General features: G+C 35.9%; 1 protein-coding gene across 1 annotated transcript in view; it reads right to left on the bottom strand.

The window, feature by feature from the left end:
- Positions 1-8,975: 8,975 nt before the first annotated feature.
- The window catches only part of HIKESHI (heat shock protein nuclear import factor hikeshi), a 40,647-nt gene continuing 24,726 nt past the window's right edge, over positions 8,976-24,896 (bottom strand). Inside the window, exons 3-5 of the mRNA XM_041730292.1 lie at positions 17,925-18,076; positions 10,621-10,739; positions 8,976-9,203 (exon numbers count right to left, since the gene is read on the bottom strand). Of these exons, the coding sequence (XP_041586226.1) occupies positions 9,149-9,203; positions 10,621-10,739; positions 17,925-18,076 (326 nt within the window). The 3' untranslated portion in view covers positions 8,976-9,148. The remainder of the gene's footprint in view (positions 9,204-10,620; positions 10,740-17,924; positions 18,077-24,896) is intronic.

Here is a 24,896-nt window from a genome sequence, read left to right as displayed (position 1 = left end):
AGAGCAGAGGGAGAAAACTCCTCGTTGAGCAGGGAGCCCACCTTGGAGTTCCATCCCAAGACCCTAAGATCATGACCTCAACGTCTTAACCAACTAAGCCACCCAGGCACCCCCTTCACCAACCCCCCTCCAACTAGAATATTTTTACATTGTGGTAAAGTAAGGGAGAAAAGTGATATTATTAACTCAAATGTACAGAATCATCTATAAGAATATCAAATGAACTTTTTTCTAATGGAATTTATAAAACTGTGTTCATAAATCAAATTTAAAAGACTTTTAAAAAGTATACTTTCGGCTCTTCTAAGGGAAAACATTTCTGTTACAACTGTAGCTCTGAAAAAAAGTTTTTGACTGCCATCAGTTAAGCCAGATAGGTACGAGACAAAAATAAACGCAAAGCCGAGCTGTTAGCCATAATTTAAAGTCTATGCTCTCGTTTTCTCTCTCTCTCTCTCTCTCTCAAATAAATAAAACCTTAAAAAATAATATTCTAGTTAGTATAAAGTTAGAGGTTTTTCCCCATAGTTTATAGTGTCTATTATATTATATAGGTTTATTATTAAACACTTATTTTATTTATACATTTACTATACAGGTTATATGGGTTAACATTGTTTCCACAAGTCATTTAAATTACAAAAATAAAACTATGCCTAACAAAATGAAATTATAAAAATAAAACTCTTTTTTATGGTTTCTTTTTTTTTAATATTTTATTTATTTATTCATGACAGACACACAGAGAGAAACAGAGAGAGAGAGAGGCAGAGACACAGGCAGAGGGAGAAGCAGGCTCCATGCAGGGAGCCTGATGTGGGACCCGATCCCGGGTCTCCAGGATCAGGTCCTGGGCTGAAAGCAGCACTAAACTGCTGAGCCACCCGGGCTGCCCAAAACTCCTTTTAGAGATTTTAAATTTATAGAATCCTTATGCTTCAACCAAAAAGACTTCCTCCATCAGCTTAATTTGTTATTTCCAGGGTGTTAGTTAACTTTAAGAACATAAATATTTATTTAATCAATAAGTAATCTTGAGCAACTAGGCAATATAATTTTGCTATACATGTGCTATTTACAGATTTTATTTATTTATTTATTTATTTATTTGAGTATACAAGCAGTGGGGGTGGGGGGAAGAGCAAAGAGGGAGAAAGAGGAAAGGGGAAAGAATTTCAAGCAGACTTCACCAAGCATGGAGCCCAAAGCAGGGCTCGATCCCACAACCCTGAGACCATGACCTGAGCCAAAAACAAGAGTCAAGACACTCAACCACCTGAGCCACCCAGGTGCTCCATGTGTGCTCTTACTTAATAAATGGAGCAGATGCCTTTAGATTATGTTGGTATACATGTTCATTTTGAGGAATATAAAAGAATCTGTGTAAGAGGATGTACATATAGTTTAATAATGAATGCTTTTTCTACCTAGATAAAAAAAATATTTTGTCTTAAAAAGCGTCTGGTTGTGCAGGGTTATAAAAGAATACTTTTTTTGAAACACAAATTTAAGAAGGTACAGAAAGTGTAGAGACTTGAGGGGTAAACTTTATTAATCTGGGGTTTATAATAAGGTACAAGTTATAGTTTGGAAAGGATCAAAAGTTAAAACTTTTGACAAAATTGGTTAAATGTAATGAATGTATTCACAAGGACAACAGGCTTGTGAAGCCAATACAAGGTATTGTAACACACACCAAAAAAAATGAGTAAAACTATAATTTGGATTTTCTTTCTAGTAAAACAGCAAAACTATCACTGTACTGAAATCAGTGAAGTGTCTTTTACCACTAAGTATTTTATGAGCATTTTGATATACACTGTTAAATCATTTGTGAAAAAAGCTACCCACTTTTGAAAAGATTAAAGTTCCTGATAATACTAGTCATCTATTCTTTCATCTTTTATGCTTGTGCACCAAAATTAGCAAAAGTGGACAATGTTTCAACAAGTAGTGTTAGGACAGTTGGACATCCACCTGCAAAAGAAGTGAATTTAGGAACCCTACCCAACACCAGTCATAAATATTAACTCAAAGTGGATCAAAGACCTAAATAAACAGCAAAAACTATACAACTCTTAAAAGAAAGCATAGGAATAAATCATTAAAACCATGGGTAAGGCAATGGTTTCTTCAATATGAAACCAAAAGCGTAAGTGACAAAAAGACAGACACAAATTGATCTGTATCAAAACTAAAAACTTTTGTGTTGCAATAGTCTCATCAAGAAAATGAAGACAATCCATAGAATGGAAGGTGATATTTGCAAATCATCTATCTGATAAGGTGATATAGGACAGAATGTTAGGGTTCGAAGCCAATGGCCAAGAAAGAATTCTTGAGACGTCTTTGGTACAAAAAAGTGGTTTTATTAAAGCACAGGGACAGGACCTGTGGACATAAATAGCTGCATGGGGGTCATAAGGAGCGGCCCATTATATACTTTCAAGTTGGGAAAGGGTTAGGGAGAGTATAAGTCTTCAAAGAATTTTAAAAGCAAGGTTTCTGGGACCTTGAGGGGTCTAGCTATTGTTGGGAAAAGGTCATTTATTATCATCTAACAAAACCTTAGTCTTGAGACCCGTCAGATGTATATCAATGGGCCATGTCCTTGAGGGGATGATAGCCAACATATATCTTGTGGGGTTTAGAGATAAAGAAAATTTCTGAAGGAATTTTTATACATTAGACTTACAGGTTCCTGGAGGTCAGGCTAAGATTGCCTTCTGCCCCTTAGCAAAGTATTAACATCAAGACAGTTGAGTCCCTAGAGGAATGTCACTTTGCGTGTTTCAAGGATTTGTCAATGGGCTGTAGGTAGTAAGGAAATCTATTTTCTTCTGCCTTTGTTTCCCACATCAAAGGGACTTATGTCCAGCATATATAACTCAACAATAAGAAGACAAATAACCCGATTAAATGGGCAAAGAATTTGAATATTTTTTCAAAGAATATAAATGGCCAATAGTCTTATGAAAATACTCAACACCATTAACCATTAGAAAATTGCAGATCAAAACCAGAATGAGATACCACTTCACACCCACTAGAAGAGCCACAACCAAAAAGAGACAATAGCTAGTGTTGACAGGATGCAGAGACATCAAAACCCTCATACATTGCTGATGGGAATGTAAAATGGTGCAACTGCTCTGGAAAACAGTCCAGCAGCTCTTTAAAAAGTTAAACAGAGTTACCATATAATCCAGTAACTCTACTCTTCTATACTCAAGAGAAATGAAAGCATAAATCCACATAAGAATTTGTAGAGGGGGGCAGCTGTGGTGGCTCAGCAGTTTAGCGCTGCCTGATCCTGGAGACCCAGGATCGAGTCCCACGTCGGGCTCCCTGCATGGAGCTTGCTTCTCCCTCTGCCTCTGTCTCTGCCTCTCTCTCTGTCTCTCATGCATAAATAAATAAAATCTTTAAAAAAAAAAAAAAAGAATTTGTAGAGGGCTCCTGGATGACACAGCTGGTTAAGTGTCTGCCTTCAGCTCAGGTCCTGATCCCAGGGTCCTGGGATAGAGCCGCAAGTCAGGCTCTCTGCTCAGGCTAGGGGTGGGAGAGTTGCTTCTCCCTCTCCCTCTCCTTCTGTGGGCTCTCTCTCTCTAAAATAAATAAAATCTTAGAAAATAAAAAAAAAAAAACATAGATGAATGTTCACAGCAGTAGTGTTCATAGTAGCCAAAAAACGGGATAGGGGAGATGTCCATCAACTAACATATGGATTAAGTGTATATATTCATACAACGGAATAATATCAGCAATAAAAAAGAAAGAAGTGCTGATATACTATGACATGGATGAATCTTGAAAACATTATGCTGGGGCTGGGATTAACTACTGATGGGTATGGAATTTCTAGGAGGATGAAAATGTTCTAAAATCAGATGGATGGTGGCTGCACAAACATGTGAATATACTATAAAACAATAAATTGTACATACACTTTGAATCTGATGGTATGTGAATTATATGACAATAAAGCTCTTTTTTTAAGTAGGCAATGTTGAAAGCAGATGTGTACTAAAAGTTATGGAAAGAAATAGAAGACACAGAATGAAAAAATATTTGATCATTCTAACATGTAGTTATAAATCTAAAATCGAAAATATCTTACAAAAAAAAGAAAAAGAAAATATCTTACAACTATGGACCTAAGATGATAGCCATTCTCTTTTAAACAAAATAATCTGACGTCGGTTTTCAATTAATTCTTCAAGTATTTGCATTTTGCTGGTACAAGAACCAGAACGTAGCAATAAGGTAGATCCTATTATAGATGTATTTGAAATCTAAAATTAACATTTACAAGATGTACATGTCCAGATTCATACATGACAACTGATAGTTACATTTAGAAGACAATGCCTTTATTAGGCACATATATTGTCAAAATTATGAAAATATGAAACAAAGTTTGTTACTTTCTCATTACTTGAAATTCTAATAAAGTTGTTTACTATCCTTTTACTTTTTGTTCAAGTGATTTAAAAACATTTTTAAAAACAGATCTATGGGGCACAGATGGTAAATAGTGTTACTATATTTCCTACTATACTGAATATAGATATTGGCTGAGATTACTTCTTGCCTTTGGATATTTCTAACTCATGTTCATATCTTGTCTCCTCTGACATCTCCTTATGATTTTGCCTTTCCCAAATTCAGGCATAATAAAACTTGTAAGATGTCTTTTTTGCCTTAACTCTTTCATTTACTTTATAGAAGAAATTTTAATAGGAAAAATTAAGCTTATTTGACATTCTCCAAATTTTAATTAATTCACAAATATTGTTGTTTGCTTTTAAAAATCAAAAGAAAAAAACTTGGAAAATCAAGAATTCAGCCTTCCTAGATTAAATTATGCGTAAGTAAAATGTGTTAATAAAAATGTTTTAAGGGGATCCCTGGGTGGCGCAGCGGTTCGGCGCCTGCCTTTGGCCCAGGGCGCGATCCTGGAGACCCGGGATCGAATCCCACATCGGGCTCCCGGTGCATGGAGCCTGCTTCTCCCTCTGCCTGTGTCTCTGCCTCTCTCTCTCTCTGTGACTATCATAAATAAATAATAAAAAAAAAAAATTAAAATAAAAAAAAAAAAAATAATAAAAAAAAAAATGTTTTAAAAAAATGTTTGTGTGTCTTAGTCTGTTCAAGCTTCTGTAACAAAATGTCAGAGACTAGGTAGCTTATTGTGAACAAAAATTTGTTTCTCACAGTTCTGGAGGCTGGAAGCCTAAGATCAAGGTGCCTGCCCAGTGTGGTCAAGTGAAGGCTCTTTTGCAGATCACAGACTTTTCATATATCCTCACATAATGGATGGGCTAAAGGAGCTCTCTGGGGTCTCTTATAAGGGCATTAATCTCATGACCTAATCACTTCCCGAAGGCTCTACTACCATCACACTGGGCATTAGGATTTCAAAATATAAATTTTGTGGGAACATACACATTCAGACTATAGCAAATGACTGTGTACATTTCAAGTAAAAAGAAATATACTCATTTTTATGTAAAGACTGATACAATAACTGTCTCCAAAAAATATATACTTTATGGGATAAATTACAGGCCTAGAAAACTATCACTGTCCATAATACCTTTATCATCTCATCATTTTTTTTTAAGATTTTATTTATTTATTGAGAGAGAGAGCACAAGTATAGGGAGAGGCAGAGGGAGAGGGAGAAGCAGACTCTCTGCTGAGCAGGGAGCCAGACATGGGGCTCGATCCCAGGACCCCGGGATCACGACCTGAGCCAAAGGCAGACGCTCAACCAACTGAGCTACTCAGGCGCCCCTCATCATCATCATTTATCTTATAATTGTGCTATACCTCAATAGTGAATTCAACTCTCTTCCATTCTACAAAAACATCACTGTCCATAACATCCTCAATCCTCGGCAAATACAGTCTTCTGGAAGAGACATCAGAGAAAAACTGCCTTCAATGAAAAATAAGCTTATCAGATACTTTAACTAGCGTGGCAATGAAAGTTCAAGACAATGATTCCTGGATTCATGTTCCCAACTAAATGACAAATAGCTTCTCCTAACAGCTGGACAACCATTCCATCAGGAGACTTTCAACTAGGGATTCGCCAGAAGCCATTGTCTTTTTTTCTTCCAAATTTTTATTTAAATTCTAGTTAGTTAACATACAGTGTAACATTGGTTTCAGGAGCAGAACTCAGGGATTCATTATTTACATATAACACTCAGTGCTCATCACAAGTGCCCTCCTTACAGAAGCCATTATCTTTAAAGGAAGACTGCTAATCAAACCCTCACGTCAAGCAGATGACAACAGAAAATGAACCGCTTCTGCTCAAAGCAAAAAACATGGTTAATTTTCTAATACCCTGCCTCTTTTTTCCCTTTTGCTTATTATAGTTTGGCACCTCCTAGAGATAACCCTAAAGGTTTCTCAGTATGCTCTTACATATCTGTATCATTTAAGGATTTTATTCTTAATCCCCTAGGTCATTTTTGGGCACTTTAAGAAATGCAAAACTTTTTGGTTTCCACAGCTACTCTTTGAAACTGTCAAATTCCCCTGTAAAGGGGCACCTCGGTTAAGCATCTGCCTTCAGTTTAGGTCATGATCCTGGAGTCTGGGGATTGAGCCCAGAGCCTGGAGCACTTGGTTCTGCACTTGGCAGGGAGCCTGCTTCTTCCTCTCCCTCTGCCTCTCCCCACTCATGCTCTCTTTCTCTCAAATATTATTTTTTTAATTCCACTGTAAAAGATGTAATATCTATTCCTTTAAACTCCTAAGACCAATTTCTCCCAAAGGTCTCTTGATATTTGAGTTTTCCTCTTAATCATAGCCCCAGCCTTCATTTTTGTAAAAACTGAGACATTTACTCCAAGTCAACAAAATGCTTCTACTATAATCATAACAGCATTATCAGATTCACCAGAGAAGGGACCAACCAAATCCTGTAGCTATTCTCACTGCACTAGTCATTTTCTCTGAAGATTTTCCAGACTTCTATGCAAGAACTAAACCCAACTGACAATGTGCTCAGCTCAAGGAAACAATTACTGGCTCATTTCTGTTGTGATAAATTATCATTTATATTCCTAATATTATCTGTAACTCACCAGGAGTTTTTTAGGTCTACACCAGGCTTTTGCCTACCTCCTAAACCCAAATCTATCTTGTGTGTACAGAATAATTAAGAAGCTTTCAGATATTTAAAGCCCTTTTCTATTCAGAAGATGTTTCCTTGGGAAGGATAACCAGAGACTTTCAAAATGAAGCAGGAATTGGCTACTCAGGAGAGTTCTCAAAAGTGTTAACTAACTCCTGTGAACACAACTAGAAAAGGTGATTCAAATTTTGACTCATGCTGTGGAAGCCCAACAACCAGTTTGAGTTCACTCTCCAAGATTGTCATGGGCAATGACATAGTCTTCTATTTCCTCTTGGCAAACCAAAAGGCAATTTGCATTTATTATATTATATATAAAGCTCTATAAAAATCACTAGACAGGTACAATAGTCTTCAACTAAGCTAAAGAAAGAAGCTACCTGACTCTATAAAATAGACACAGCTGGGCAGCCCAGGTGGCTCAGCGGTTTAGCACCACCTTCAGTCCAGGGCCTGATCCTGGGGAGCCGGGATGGAATCCCATACTGGGCTCCCTGCATGAAGCCTGCTTCTCCCTCTGCCTATGTCTCTGCCTCTCTCTGTGTGTCTCTCACGAATAAATAAATTTAAAATTCTAAAAAATAATAATAAGACCCAGCTGGACTTTGGGCTACAAATTTTTGTAGTCTGGGTTTTGTAGCCTTGGCTCCTGGCTTTGCATTCTAACAGAATACTAATTTTGCTTCTGATATTTTATAGGTGGCAGATGCTTTCTGTTCTGAGACTTAAATGCTGTTATGTAGCCACTGCCAAATCACATGATTCAACAATCAACTATTATTAATATAAAGATCTGAGATTCAGTAAGGACTACCACTCAATACTTGATATACAATTATAACCTGGTAAAAAGCAGTATTAATCTGGCTTGATTACAATTGCAGAAGGTAATGGTCTGTCCTTCAACACAGGTTGAAGAAAAACCAGAAGAAAAGTGAGAATTGAAAGAGAAACTACAATTTGCAAAAATCTACAACCTGCAAAATGCCTAAGTCTACCAAACTTTGACAATACTCAAGAAATCGCCTGAACTCAAATTCTTACTGGTAGCTCATTGGATACATGTTTCAAGATAAAATCACAAAATAATCAAGTGATAATTCTGCATAGGCTCATGTGTTCTAATGACACTATACCAGAAACTAGAGAGCTGCTGGTACAATTTTCACCAATCCTTGCCAAAATGTTTCAAAACTAACCAGAGACCCCAAACTCCTATATGTACCCTTCCTTTGGAGACACACCTCTGGTGTTTGTACTTACTTGATGCAGCAAGCTAATAAACCTAGCTTTGATTACGTAGTGGGTTTTGGTCAATGGATGTCACCAGTATAAAATGAGCTAAGGTTCCTTTCTGAATGAGACACAATGGCTTTAACTTAATAGGCAAAGGTACTAAATCCTATATTCCACACATAAATGCCTCAAATCACCAGTATTAAATAAAACCTCATCAATATTAACCATGGGAATTTTATTAAATAAAAATGTATGAATCTGCAGATATAAAACTGATAACCAATCCATATTAATGGAAAAACTTGTAACCTTAAGAAATACTAAAAATAATTTCTCCATATGCAAAAATGTATATTTGATGTTTTTCAAAAATCCCGATTTTGATAGTTGATTTTTAAGTTAACTACTCTAGCAAAGCATCATAAAAATAAATGGAAGATTATAAATTCAATGGCATTTGGCACGCTATTGTTGTGAATATGCTTTATTTTTAAGTAAAAAATGAATCCTAGCCAAAACAAAGTGTTTGCCTCTGAATATTTTAAGCTTAAGGAAAAAAAAAAAACTAATAAGGAACATATTTTCATTTTTCCATGTTTTTAATTTTTTATAAAGAGTTTCATTAAGTTTCAGTCAATAAGTAGTTCTTAAACTTAGGCTTCATGATCCTTTTGACTTCGTACTTTTAAATGGAGGCATTTCTCTTCAAAACATGACAAATTTCGGAATCCATCAAAAATTATTTTATTCAAATTATGTTTTCCAAAAGAGAGGGTTCTGTGCTAGTCGTCTTTGAAAGTTTTCATACCTACAAAAGAAAAAATTTATTTACAAGAAAATTAAAATCTTTTGTAATCCACCAAATGACTTATCAAAAAGCAAACATTTTAGATGTCACTTCTAAAAAGCTAAGATAAAAAAACAAAAGAGCTAAAAATTTAATCTGAAAGTTTTATTATTCTTATAAAAGGATAGCAAGCATAGTGATTTAAGTATGACTAGCTTATATCAGAGCACAAATCATAATAAATTTTATTAACTTTTTATCTTCTGCCAAATTTGACAGCTAGACCCAAGGAGGAAAAAAAAATCAAATCTAACTCCCTAATTTCATAAATGAGTAGATGAGAGGAATTTGCTTAAGGTCAAATACTTATATTTTAACAAAGCTCAAACCTAGTATCTTCCAGATCAATCCATGCTACACCATGCTACCAGCTGTTCAACAAATTCTCTTGTATCCCCCACCCCCACACACTGGGATAATCAAAGTGAAAAGAACACCTATAAAACAGAATCATGAGGGGCACCTGGGTGGCTCAGTGAGTTAAGCATCTGCCCTGGCTCAGGCCATGATCTCAGGGTTCTGGGACTGAGCCCCCATGTCAGGCTCCCTGCTTCTCCTTCTCCCTCTGCCCCCCCCCCTGCTCATGCACGCTCTCTCTCTCTCTCTCCCTCTCTCTCTTAAAAATAAAATAAAATAAAATAAAATAATAAAATAAAATAAAATAAAATAAAATAAAATAAAATAAAATAAAATAAAATAAAATAAAATACAGAACCAGGGGAAAGCCAAGGAAATCAATTTTATTAATAATTTAAGTATAGGGTGCAGTATAAACCACCCTGATGCCTTACGTATATTCTACTTCAGATCAAGACTTTCTAAACTCACAAAAAAATTTTGCTTTGTATTTCAAGACTCAAATATGGTTACTTATAAATAAAAATATTGAAAAATTTACAACTTTAATTGTGGCCCCTAAAAATAAGCAATTGTATTTTCCTGTCTTTATAAATTCAAAATGGCTACTATATAACAGAATATTGAGGGTAAGAACATTCTTTTTTTTTTTTTTTAATTTTTTTTTATTTATTTATGATAGTCACAGAGAGAGAGAGAGAGAGGCAGAGACACAGGCAGAGGGAGAAGCAGGCTCCATGCACCGGGAGCCCGACGTGGGATTCGATCCTGGGTCTCCAGGATCGCGCCCTGAGCCAAAGGCAGGCGCCAAACCACTGCGCCACCCAGGGATCCCCGGTAAGAACATTCTTTGATGTGAACTCCACAGTATGCTTTTAAATGGCATGCCAATGTTAATTAATGTATGCTGATGTCCACAATAAAGGAACATGTTTAAATGTCAAAAAAGAAATACATTCACAGGCAAAACAATATATGGTTACTAAAAGCCTTAATATTAAAGATACAAGATGTCCCATACCATTTCAGAACCACATTTGCTGGAATGAACATTTCAGATGGACTTGGTGTCATCTGGGCCTGAGACACAGCAAATGATGAAGCAAAATTGTAGAAGTTGTCCAACATCTTTTGTGTGAACTGAAAAGTTAATAATGAACGGATTAATGAATTATACTAAATATTCCACTTAGACTTTAATATTTTTAATTAAAACTATTCCTCCAGTATACTTGGTTTTAAGGATCGTGAGTTCTAAGTCTAATGCTGTAAGGAAAGTTATAAAATGAAACTGTGGCACAAATCTTAATAACCTACCTTTTGTAATTCCTTTATATCTCAGAATTTCTGTGATTTTTAACTATTTTAATTTCCTAACATTAATTTTGGGTGGAAAAATGTTTTTCCTTCAAAATATCTTCTTTTATCTCTACCTCTACATCTACTATGACCCCTTCCCTCAAATCCCACCCTCCTCAAATCAAGCTACTTTCTCATATAAAATACTAAGAAGTCTTCTTGCCAGTAAGATAAAAGCTTAAATATAATGAGAGGAAATGCTTTACTAGCTTTTATCTTTCTGCCTAACAATATCAAGGTAGTTTAATACAGGAGGCTATCATTAAAAGTTACTTGAACTAATATCAAGAGTTCAATAAAATCACTATGAAAATATCAATATCAGGAGAAAAAAATCAACAGTAACCCTCAACACTAACAACAAAATTTTAAAATGTAACTTTTATTTAAAAGATCCAATTCAGAATAGAAACAAAGCCTGTAAATACCTAGGAAAATATTTCAAGACTGTCTTGAGAGACAGGAAAGAAAACAAATAAAAGGGCCTATATATACCACATTCAGTGGAAAGATAGAATATTTTTAAGATGGGAAGACATAATGTAACAGAAGCAATTCTCCTCAAATTAAACCTATAAATCCAATGTTATTTCCAACAAAATCCGGTAAGGTTTTTCATGAAACTTAATAAGCCGATACTAAAAGTATTATGGAGAATATCTAAGCTTATTTGATGAGTAAGGGGTTCGGGAGGGGGCAGGGGGGACTTAGTCTACCAGATATTAAGACTTTTACTGGCAAAGGGACAGGCAAATAAACTAATTGGAATAGAAGAGAGCCCAGAAACAAATCCAAGCATATAAGACAACATGATATATAACAAAGATGCAATTAGCTCAGAGTAAAAAAAAAGAAAAAGACTAGCTTTCAATAAAAGCTTTAATAACTATGAGAACACCTTCACACATTAGAATAGGATAAGAAAGATTTCTCCAATATAAAAAAAAAAAACAGAAAAGAAACAACTGTTAAGATTATCAACACAAAAATACAATGTGTGCATGAAAAAGATACCAAAAATAGTATTAAAAAACAAGCAACATACTAGAAGAAAATTACAACATATAGAAAACTTTTTTTTTTTTTAAAGATTCCATTCATTTATTCATTAGAGACAGAGAGAGGCAGAACATAGGCAGATTGAGGAGAAGCAGGCTCCATGCAAGGAGCCCGATGTGGGACTCTATCCCAGAACTTAGGGATCAAGCCCTGGGCCGAAGGCAGACGACCAACCACTGAGCCACTCAGGCATCCCATAACATATAGAAAATTACAAAGTATTATTACCCAGAATACAAAAAGGCCTTTGCCCAGAAATTAAATTACATTAAAAAGTGCCAAATAATACAACAGAAAATTGGGTAAAATACATAAATGGTCAATTCAAAAAAAAAAAAAACGAGGTCAAAATGAGAAAAGATGCTCAACTTTACCAGTCATCAAGAAATACAAACCAAAACAAAGTGATATTCAAATTTCACCCCAACAGTTTGTCAAAAATTTAAGGTCTTAAATATTAGAATACGTATCAATATTGAAATGAAAAAACTGTCTCATTCATACAATGGCATACTACACAATTAAAACAGACTAGATTTATTCCATGTACTAACACAGATAAGTCTTAAAAATCATGCTGAGTGAACAATAGCAAGTTGTAGAAATTTGTGGAGTATACCATTTATAATCATTTTTTTTTTTATAATCATTTTTAAACAAAGGGGTAAGTCAACAAGAATAGAAAATAGAGGAAACAAACAAACAACAAAAAAAGACTACAACACAGAAGAGAAATAAAAGGAACTTCTACAATAATAGTGAAAGAAAATAATACCTTGACTACAGTTATGCAACAGACCCAGAGAATAATCAGTCCACAGAAGAACAAAAAAGAGAGTTTCAAGAGGGATGTTTCAAAAACAAAGTTAAAATTGCTTTTTAAAAATATACTGAATAGGAATTTATACTTGGCAGAGTTTGGGCATAAATTAGACATGGAAATAGAAATCCATGCAAAACATAAAAATGAAGTATTTATTAACCAAGAAAAATAAAAGTCATACAAGAAAGGAAATGTAATCAAAGTACTACCTACACCTGGCTCAGTTCTGAAAAATATTTACCTGATCATAAAATTAAAACTCTGAATATTAATTTAGTGAAACCCTGTAATAAAAAGGCGGGGGGGAGGGAGGCCTTGGCTGGTTCAGTCAGTGGAACATATGACTCTGGGTTGTGAGTTCAAGCCTCATGATGGGTGCAGAGTTTACTTAAAAATAAAATATTTTAGTGGTGCCTGGGTGGTGCAGTCAGGCATCATCCGACTCTTGGTTTCAGCTCTGGTCTCGTAGGATTGAGCTCCGTATCAGGCTCTGCACTCACCGGGCTTGAGATTCTGTCTCTCTGCCCCTCTCCCTTTGCCCCTCCCCACCATAGGTGTGCTCTCTCCCTTATTCTCTTTCTAAAATGAATAAATAAATCTTTTTTTAAAAATAAAACTTTTTTTATAATTTAATCTTTTATAAAGGAGAGAAAAAACTATATGCTGGGGAGCAGAGGAGTGAGACAGCTAAATCATACTATGTATTGGTAAGTCAATGGAAAATACCTACAACAAATAAATTGATTAAGAACAGATGAAGCAAGTTTTTTTTCTGCCACAAGGAAGTAAATACAGGTAGAGTACAGGTAGAGTACCTGTAAATACAGGTAGAGGAAAAAAAATGAGGGAGTGGTTGAAAGTGACTGCTTTTGAGGAGAGTAAGAGCAGAGTATAAGAAGTACAACAGAGGACAACTGTTTGTTTTTGTTTTTAAGATTTTATTTATTTATTCATGACAGACAAAGAGAGAGAGGCAGAGACACAGGCAGAGGCAGAGGCTCCCTGCATGGAGCCTGACATGGGACTCGATCACCGGTCCCCAGGATCACACCCCAGGCTGAAGGTGGCGCTAAACCGCTGGGCCACCGGGGCTGTCTGACAACTGTTTTGCATATAAAACTATCTGATGTTTTAAGCCATGTATATGTACTATTAATAAAAATTAAATGAAACCTCGGTGTCCATCGAAAGATGAATGGATAAAGAAGATGTGGTTTATGTATACAATGGAATATTACTCAGCAATTAGAAACAACAAATACCCACCATTTGCTTCAACGTGGATGGAACTGGAGGGTATTATGCTGAGTGAAATAAGTCAATCGGAGAAGGACAGTGTATGTTCTCATTCATTTGGGGAATATGAATAATAGTGAAAGGGAATATAAAGGAAGGGAAAAGAAATGTTGGGAAATATCAGGAAGGGAGACAGAACATAAAGACTCCTAACTCGGGGAAACGAACTAGGGGTGGTGGAAGGGGAGGAGGGCGGGTGTTGGAGGGGAATGGGTGACGGGCACTGAGGTGGACACTTGACGGGATGAGCACTGGGTGTTTTTCTGTATGTTGGTAAATTGAACACCAATAAAAGTTAATTAAAAAAAAAATTAAATGAAATAAGAATAACTAAGTGTATTTTACAAACATGCTTAAACAAATAATGTTATATATATTTTGTGGATATATATATGAATGTTTCTCTTAAAGTACTAACATAGGATGGCAAAGATACATGAAGTTAGAAGAGCAGCTACCTGGAGAAGAATTGGAAGAAGAGAAACAGTGAGACCAGCAAGCTGTATCAGAAATATTTTTTTTAATTAGTAGCAAATATGGCAAATATCAGTTAATCTAGATGGAAGTCACTCAGAAGTCTTTGTATGTACTGCACTATAAAGAGAGCTCTATAAGAACAGCTATTATTTTGTCTACCTATTTTTATTTTTTGTGCTTAGAAAAGTCCTGGCACACAGTAGGTATATAATAAAATATTGGTGGAATGTATTTTCCTATATATTTAAAACACTTCACAATAATAAAGTGTTTGATAAAAAATATATATGCTTTATTTAAGAAGTTCAAATAATTTATAAATAGAGTAAAAAGTCTCCTTGCCCCTTTCCAAGGAGAACATCACTTTCGTATGTATTTTTCAGACATTTTTCTAATACATTTTTCTAATATTTTTCAGACATTTTAATAGGATACTATTAACTATTGCTTTACAACTTGCTTTTCTTTTTAGCACAGCAGTTGATTTTTTTTAATTACTGGGGGAAAAAAAATTAAGACCCAGACTCTGTCATTCTTAATTCAGCCTATTCTCAGATGTGACAAGTCGGCTTTAAATTCATGGCCACAAACCTCAAGAGTATGCTGCCCAGTAAACTCATAAGGGGTTCCCAGGGGTTTTCTAGTCCACTCACCCTCCTCCTCTCCTACTTTTTCTTTATATTTCCTATACTCCTTTCCCCTCAATCTTAGCTGATGACCTTGTTTCCTGTTTCACTGAGCAAAGAGAAGGTATCAAGAGAGAACATACCCAAGTTCTCATCACATTTATCAACCACCTACATCTGTATCCATATGACCATTACTCTGAATACGGTCCATTATCCTATCTAACGTCTCTCATTTCCTATTCAAATACTCTTCAGCAACTCTCCCCAACTCTTTTCCTGAATGCTTCATTCCTGTTAAACATGATGTAATATTTCCCATTAAAAATGGTTAAAAAAAAAAATTTCTTGTCCCCACTGCCCCCTCAAGCAACCAAAAGATTTATCTGCTATCCTCTATAACTATTCATCGAGACTCATCTATATTCAGTGTTTCCACTTCCTTCTCTCCAACTCACTCCAAACTCCAATTCTCTGAACTCTTAGCTAACTTTTTAATGACTTCTATCTTGTTGAATCCTGTGGATAATTCTTAGCCCTCATCTTGACCCATCAGCACTGTGATACTATTGATGCTTCTTCCTTCTTAAAAACCAGTCTTTGCTTAGCTTCCAAAACATTACTTTTTGGGTCTCCTTCTACTTCAGCCTGCTTTTTCTTTCTCTTTATCTCTTAAGCTTCTCAAATTTGAAATGGCCCCAAGCTCAGTCACTGGCCAACTTTTCCACTTAGTTACTTCTCTAGTAATCATATGCCCTTCAAAACTTTAAATACTATCTCTACACTGATAACTGCCACATTTTTATCCATATCCATATCCCTGTCTCTTGAACTCTAGACTTGTCATCGTCAGCTGGATGTCTAACAGGTATCCCAAACATAGTACAACCAAAATCCAACTCCTGATTCCACTCCACACTTCCTCTTTTCATAGTATTCCTGTGTTCAAGGTCCTCAAGCCAACATCCTTGGGCCATAGTTGATGTCTCTCTTTAATCTCAGACCCTAAATGTGATCCACATGCTGAAACACACTATTGGCTCTATTTTCAAATTATCTCCAGAAATCAACTACAGGCATACCTCAGACATATTGCAGTTCAGTTCCAGACCACTGCAATAAAGTTGAGTCAAATGAATTTTCTGGTTTCCCAGTGCACGTAAAAATTTTGTTTACACTATACCATAGTCTATTAAGTATGCAATAGCATTATGTCTTTAAAAAATGTACATACCTTCATTAAAAAATACTTTATTGCTAAAAAATGCTAAACATCATCTGAGCTTTCAGCGAGTCGTAATCTTTTTTGCTGGTGGAAGGTCTTGCCTTGATGTTGATGGCTGCTGACTGATCAGGGTGGTGGTTTCTGAAGGTTGGGGTGGCTGTGGCAATTTCTTAAAATAAGACAACAATGAAGTTTGCCTCATTGATTGACTCTCTTTCACTTGAACCCTTAGAGGCCACTGTAGGATTATTCATTGGCCTAATTTTAGTATTGTTGTGTCTCAGGAAATAGGGAGGCCCAAAGAGAGGGAGGAGGATGAGGAAATAGTTGGTAGGTGGAACAGTCAGAAAACACGACACTTATCAATTAAGTTCTTCATCTTACAAGGGCACAGTTTGTGGTGCCCCAAAACAATTATAATAGTAACATCAAAGATCATTGGTCACAGATCACTGTAACAAATAATGAAAAAGTTTGAAATGTTCTAATTACCAAAATGTGACATAGAGACACAAAGTGAGCAAATGCTGCTGGAAAATGTTACCAACAGATTTGCTCCATGCAGGGTTGCCACAAACCTTCAGTATGTAAAAAAAACATGATACCTGCGGAGCGCAATAAAGTGAAGCGCAATAAAACGAGGTATGCCAGTACTTTTAATCACCTTCATTTCCACCTCCCCCAACTACCCTGGTTCAAGTCATTATCATCTGTCATCTAGATGTTCAAAAGAGCCTTCTAAAATTGATCTTCCTTCTTACTAGAGTGTCTGTCCAAAAATGCAGAAGTGATCCTTTTAAAATATAAGTTAAATTCCATTACTCTTCTGCTCAAAACTCTTCTCTTCTCTTCCAAACAGAATTTGAGTCAAAGTCTTTATAAAAGCCAATGAGGTTACCATATGAATTTATACTGTGGCTCCCTCCCCAATTACCTCTCTTCTCATCTCCCATCTCTCACCCTTGTTCACACTACAGCAGCCACAAAGCCCTTCATATTTTTCTTCGAATAACAGATTTCTACCTCCAGGCCTTTGCATTAGCTATACCTCTGCCTGTATCATTCTCCCATTCAGGGCTTTGCTGTACAGTTTAAAAGTCAACCATCATGGAATTATGTCACTTAAAGCTCCATGAGGACAAGGATCTCACTTTTCAGGTTCACAACTGTATACCCACAGCCTAATTAACTGTGAGAGGAAAAAAGAAAATGCTAATATTTAATTCCATTTTTAAATCACTTTGAGCTATTTCATCACTATAAAAACAAGTCTCACTGAAGCATTTATAAATTTTAAAATACCTATAGAAGAAAGCAGGCAAGCTTAAATCATCCATGGAAGCCAATAATTTATGCCATTCATGTTTACCTCCATTTTTACATGTTTTCTACTTCCAGGCTAAATTTTAAAGTATAGAATTTGGTTTTAAAATTTTTTTAGAAAATGTGTACCGCATTACCTGAGTGAATGAGTCAACTGAGGATACAGCAGCATTGCCTACTGGAGTCTGTTGAGCCAAACTGTCCAATAATTCCACTGAAATTCCAATCTGAGCAACAGATGGAGTTCGGACAATATTCATGGCTCCAAAAGGATGTTGGCTTCCTTCTCCTGAAAAAATTAACATGTACCACAAATTTCAAGTTTAACTGTAGCCACACATATTCCTTTGTAAATATTTGTGAAAACCCTCCGATCTACATGCACTAAAAAGTTGTTACATAGTTTATCTCTTTTCAGAAAAATGTAAAAGGCTCGTTTTAACACACTAACAAAGAATAAGAAAACTAAAATTTTTCCCACCAGAAAAACAGCTGTGACTTCTCTAAAACTTATTAAAATTACTGTTAGATAGAAATGGAAAGTAACAGAATGAGAAAAATAAATGAATAAGCATTAATTACATTAAAAAATTATCAATGCTAACTCCAAAGGAAGGATATTTTCTAAGATTTTTTAAACTAGTTTTAGTATTTTCTCATTATTCCACTAAAGAAAGATCTTAAATTACCATTATAACTGATAAATGACATAGCATATTTTACTAAATGTCACGGATCACCCCATTTAACACTTGATGTTATCAAACAGGCAGTAAAGAAGCTTATTCATAGAAAATAACTTAATAACTTTTTCCCCTTAAAATTCAATGTATCATTAAGTATACACCTGAGCTTGTAAGTGCCATCTAACTTACATGTGGAGAATTTAGGCCAATTTTTTTAACCCACATAAGACAATTAAAAAGTCTGACAGACAAAAATCATACAATAGATTTTTGTTTATCTGCTGTTTTCATAAGACTTTAAGATATTTAATCAAATACTGAAGAACAAAAATCTGGAGCAACATATTATTCCTAATAACTAGAACACTGATTACAAATATTGAAACTCTCCTTGGGCAGCCCAGGTGGCTCAGCAGTTTAGTACTGCCTTCAGCCCAGGATGTGATCTGGAGACCCGGGTTTGAGTCCCACGTCGGGCTCCCTGTATGGAGCTTGCTTCTCCCTCTGCCTGTGTCTCTGCCTTTCTCTCTCTCTGTCTCTCTCATGAATAAATAAAATCTTAAAAAAAAAAAAAAGAAAAAAGAAAAAACCTCTCCTTAAATTTTTAAGCCATGAATAAAAACTTACAATGTATTCTGTGATTTAAAAATACATACACCTTTCACTAAATATGACTACTTTAAGATTGTTTTAGTATATTTAAATTGTTTTATTAAATTTCCATATATTTATGAATTTTCCAGATGTTATTTCTATCATTGTGGTCAGAGAACATATTTTGTATGACTTCTGTCTTTGAATATATTGAAACTTGTTTTACAGTAGCCTAATATATGGTCTATCCAAGAAAATGCTCTATTGTGCACTTGAGAAGAACTTGTTCTGCTGCTGTTGGGTAGAATGTTCTGTGTATTAGCTCTTGGTGGTTTACAGTGTTCAAGTCTTCTATTTTCTCAATGACCTTCTGTCTAGACATTCTATCCATTACTGAAAGTTGGGTATTAGAGTTTCCAGTTGTTGAACTACTTTCTCCCTTTGATTCTGCCACATTTTGCTTTGTGAATTTTGAGATTCTGTTGTTAGGTACAAACAAGTTTATAACTATTATCTTTCTGAATGGCCCTCTTAACATCTTATAATGTCTTTACCTCTAATATTTTTTGTCATACATCTATTTAGTCTGATTTTAGTCCATCCATTTAAGCTTAAGCTCTCTTTTACTGTTTGCATGTATCATTTTTCATCCTGTACTTTAAACCACTTTGTGTTTCAATCAATAGTTGGATCATGTTTTTTTTTTTTCCATTCCTCAAATCTCTGCCTTTGAACTGGAGAATTTAATTTTGTGTTAACTAGATGCTTGCTAGTGTACCATTTTAATTCTCTTACCATTTTTTTAACTCTATATTTTTTGTTACCTCCTTAGTGGTTGCACTAGGAAGGATTACCATAAACATCTTAATTTACAACAATCTAATTTGGATTCATGCCAATAATTTCAGTAGTACACAAAAACTTTGTTATGTACTTTCTCTCCCTATGTGTTGTCATAAATTCCTTCTTTATACATAGCATGCCCATAACATAGGTTAATAATTTCCATTTTATGAAGTTGTCTTTTATATCAAATGGTGAGGGGGCGGGGGGAAAGGAGTTACAAACAAAATGAATATTGATTTTTATGATTAACTACATAGGTTTTACTTGTGTTTTTTTCCTTCATGTGAATTCAAATTACTGTCTCATGCCCTCTCTTTTCAGCCTGGAGAGTGCTCTTAATTTCTTATGGCTGTCTTTGAGTAATGATCTCACAGTTTATATAAGGTCTTCATTTCTCCATTTTTTTTTTTAAATTTTGAGAGAGAGAACATGTATGCACGTTGGAGGGAGGGGCAGTGGGAAAGAGAATCTCAAGCAGACTCTACACTGAGTGTGGAGCTCAATGCAAGGCTGGATCTCACAACCCTGAGATCATGACCTGAGCTGAAATCAAGAGTTAGACGTTTAACTGACTGAGCCACCCAGGCACCCCTACCCTTCATTTCTGATTGATACTTTCAATAGAGAATTATTGACAGTTTTTCTTTGAGTGCTTTATACCATCCCACTGTCTTTGGACTCCATTGTTTCTGATAAGAAATCCACTGTTAATCATTTTAAGAATCCTGTTTGATGAGTTGCTTCTCTTACCAATTTCTCTTTGACAATTTGATTTTTTTTTTTTTTAATGTCACACAGAGAGAGAGAGAGGCAGAGACACAGGCAGAGTGAGAAGCAGGCTCCATGCACCGGGAGCCTGACGTGGGATTCGATCCCGGGTCTCCAGGATCGCGCCCTGGGCCAAAGGCAGGCACCAAACCGCTGCGCCACCCAGGGATCCTGACAGTTTGATTAGGATATGTCTTGGTATAGAGCTTATCCTACATGAAGTTTACTGAACTTAATTGTGTAATGTTTTTCATAAAATTTAGAACATTTTAGGGCATTATTTCTTCATATATTCCTTCCACCCCATCTCTGTTCTCCTTCCAGGACCCCTATTGTGCATATGTTGGTATACTTGATGGGATCTCAGAGACTGTTCGTTTTTCTTTTTTTTTTAAGATTTTATTTATTCATGAGAGACACACAGAGAAAGCCATTGACATAGGCAGAAGGAGAAGCAGGCTCCCTGGAGGGAGCCTGATGCAGGACTCAATCCCAGGATCCTGAGATCACTACCTGAGCAAAGGGCAGATGCTCAGCCACTGAGCCAGTCAGGCGCCCCTCTTTTTTCTTTCAGCTCTTCAAACTAGGTATTTCAATTGATCTCTCCTCAAGTTTGCAGATTCTTTCTTCAGAGTACTCAGATCTACTGAAACCCTCAAGTGAACTCCTTTGCTACTGTACTTTCAGCTCTATCGCTTATATTCAATTCCTTTTGATAATCACTCTATTAATATTTTCTATTTGATGGCACATCATTTTCCTGGTTTCCTTCAACGCTCAGTAAGTCCAATGTTGTTTCCTAGGGACAGTTTCTGTTCATTTATTCTCTGAAAGAGCCTTACATTCTTGTTTCTTTGCATGTTTCCTAACTTTTTGTTGAAAACTGGATGCTAAATATTATAATGCAGCAAATCCAGAAATTAGATGTCTCCCTCTCCTCAGAGTCTCTTGTTAATATTTGTTGTTTCCTAATGACTTTTCTGAACCAATACTTTAAAGTCTGTATTTTTTGTCCCATGTGACCACTGACATTTCTATTAGCTTAGTGATCAGCTAGTTTTTGAAAAGGCATTTCCTTAAAAGCCTGGAACCCAAAAATTCTCCCAGTCTTTGCAGATAGGTTCTGTGTGTTGAGACATCCCTTTAATACTAGCAAGGCAGTTTACAACTCTGCCTTACCTTTCACTTCCTGCTTATGGAGAGCCCCAAAGTCTGCCAGAGTGGGAACTTAGGACCTTCTTAATTCTTTCCTGAGCATGTGCACAGCCCTAACTGTATATTAACTATTAACTTTGAGGTTTCCAAAAATTCCCAGGTCCAAGAACTCAAAGCCTTTATTCCCCAAAGGATTTTACTTACAGCATTTTCTCCCAAGCTTTGTAGTCAGTCTATTTTTGCCTTGATTGTTGTCAGTGCCTCAGGCATCAGTGACAAATACATTTGCAGGTAAATATTTTTGACAAACACTCCCAAGGTTGTCACTTCAGTAAGATAAAAGAAAGTCTTTTCTTTTTTTAAAGATTTTATTTATTTATTCATGAGACAGAGAGAGAGAGAGAGAGGCAGAGACATGGGCAGAGGGAGAAGCAGGCTCCATGCAGGGAGCCCGATGTGGGACTCGATCCCAGGACTCCAGGATCATGCCCTGAGCTGAAGGCAGACGCTTAACCACTGAGCCACGCAGGTGTCCCAAGGAAAGTCTTTTCAATTAATCTCCAAGGGAGCCACCAGACAAACCAAAATAAATACAGGTGACCCTTGAGCAACACAAGTCTGAACTGAGTCCACTTATACACATATTTTTTTACAGCACAATATTGTAAATATATTTATGATTTTTGTAAAAGATTTTATTTATTAATGACACACAAAGAGAGAGAGAGGCAGAGACACAGGCAGAGGGAGAAGCAGGCTCCATGCAGGGAGCCCAACGTGGGACTCGATCCTGGGTCCCCAGGATCAGGCCCTCGGCTAAAGGTGGCACTAAACCGCTGAGCCACCTGGGCTGCCCTCCCCTTATGATTTTCTTAATAACATTTTTTTCTCAAGCTTATTTTGTCTTTAACTTATTACATATACAGTATATGTAATACACATAACATACAAAATACATGTTGCACATAACTTTTATGTTATCAGTAAGGTTTCCAATCAACTTGTAGGCTATTAGTAGTTCTGTTTTTGGAGAATCAAAAGCTACATGCAGACTTTCAACTGCACAGGAGATTGGTGCCTCTACCCCATGTTGTTTAAGTGTCAACTGTAATTACAATTTGTTGTGATTGAGGTCCATTCTGCTCCCTCTGGCACCAGTACCAAGAACATGAGCTATTATTGTCAAGGCTACCACTGAGCTGAGGAACAGGGGATGATGGGTCCACTGTAAGTTAAAATGCCACAAAGCTCACTGTTCTTATCAAGATTCAGTGGTTTTATTGATTAAATACTTCCCTGGTTACTACAAAGTTTTGGTTAGTTTCCAGAGTCCTGAAAAAGATTCTGACAGGCTATGGAGAGATGGACTTGTGAAGTTCCTTACTCTATCAAAATGTTAATTGTTTTAAACCTAGAATTACACTAAGTCCAGAAAATGTACTGCTATTTGTCTGCATAACAGGCTCCAATGACCTCAATCCAGGAAAAAGGTTCAATACAACCTTTAAGTGACTTAGTTTTAACTACTCCGGGAGTGACCTGCCCAAACAGAAAGACTTGTCATCTCTAGCTTCCTTTATCAAATGGAAGCTCTTAGCAAATTTTTTTTTTCTTAGCAAATTATTAAATAAAACTGGCTATGATCCATTCTAAGAGATGGGACTACAGAAATATTCTGACTTCATTTTAAAGGTCTCTGAGGCTAAGACAACTTGAGACCCAAAAATCTTCAGTAATCTTTATATTTTCAAAGAGAACCATTGTGCAATTAAAATCATTCTTTCACTCCTAACTCTGGGAAACGAGCTGGGGGTGGTGGAAGGGGAGGAGCGTGGGGGGGTGGGGGTAAATGGGTGACAGGCACTGAGGGGGGCACTTGATGGGATGAGCACTGGGTGTTATTCTGTATGTTGGTAAATTGAACACCAATAAAAAATATATTATAAAAAAAATAGAAAAAAAAAAAATAAAATAAAATAAAATAAAATAATTCTTTCAGTCACTCTTATTCCCAAAATGGGCTTGACAGAGTAGTTGATAACCTTCAAATACAAACGTTCTTGTGTGTAACCATAAAATACTGGGAAGAAACACTGGAACATAATATGCAAACTTAGTGTTTAATTTTGGATCTGAATTCATGACAGCAAAAGTTAAAAAAAAAATCAATTACACTGAGCCTTACTGTCAAAAACTTAAACAAAAACAAAGTAAAACATCTGACCTGGTCTTAAAAATTAGATAAGTTCTTCAATTAACATTCTAATAGTGTAAAAGCAGCTGAAAATCTTTCAAAGGTGTTCCTCAAAGGGCCCTTCCTCAATGCAACCCAAGAACCTAACACAAGGCACACCTCAGAGGAAGAAATCCTACAAGAAACTAGTCTTTTACTGCTGGTACACAAGAAAAAGCAGTCATCATCATTTACTGCTTGGGTCTAACAGACTCTTTAAAAATAAATATATTTTAAGTCATTTTACAAAAATTTCACAAGAAGAAAGACAGTGAAAAACAATTTTTTTGTTCAACCACTGAGCCACCCAGGTGTCTGTAAAACACTGTCATTTTTATATTTATAAAATTATTTAGAATAACCAATCCAATTAATGTTTCTTTTTTTTTTTAATTTTTATTTATTTATGATAGTCACAGAGAGAGAGAGGCAGAGACACAGGCGGAGGGAGAAGCAGGCTCCATGCACCAGGAGCCTGATGTGGGATTCGATCCCGGGTCTCCAGGATCACACCCTGGGCCAAAGGCAGGCGCCAAACCTCTGCGCCACCCAGGGATCCCTAATGTTTCATTTCTATACCTATTGCCATCTAATTGCCTTTGTTTACACACCCATTTTCAGCCATGTCCACTTACAAGCTGTATCCAGTCCATTTTAAAGTAAAAACATGGAATACCAGATACATTATCTTACTACATGTTCAAGATTTTGTCACTAAATATTGTGATTAATTCCTCTCTGTTAAATGACTAAATTGGTAAGAATACCATATTTTCTTTTGGTCCTCAGAAATACACTGTTCAATCATCAGTCTTTTAGAATGAGAA

Source organism: Vulpes lagopus, chromosome 15 (genome assembly GCF_018345385.1).
Source record: "Vulpes lagopus strain Blue_001 chromosome 15, ASM1834538v1, whole genome shotgun sequence".
Lineage (NCBI taxonomy): Eukaryota > Metazoa > Chordata > Mammalia > Carnivora > Canidae > Vulpes > Vulpes lagopus.
Note: the sequence above shows the minus strand (reverse complement) of the source record. Positions and strands in the feature narration are given on the sequence as shown.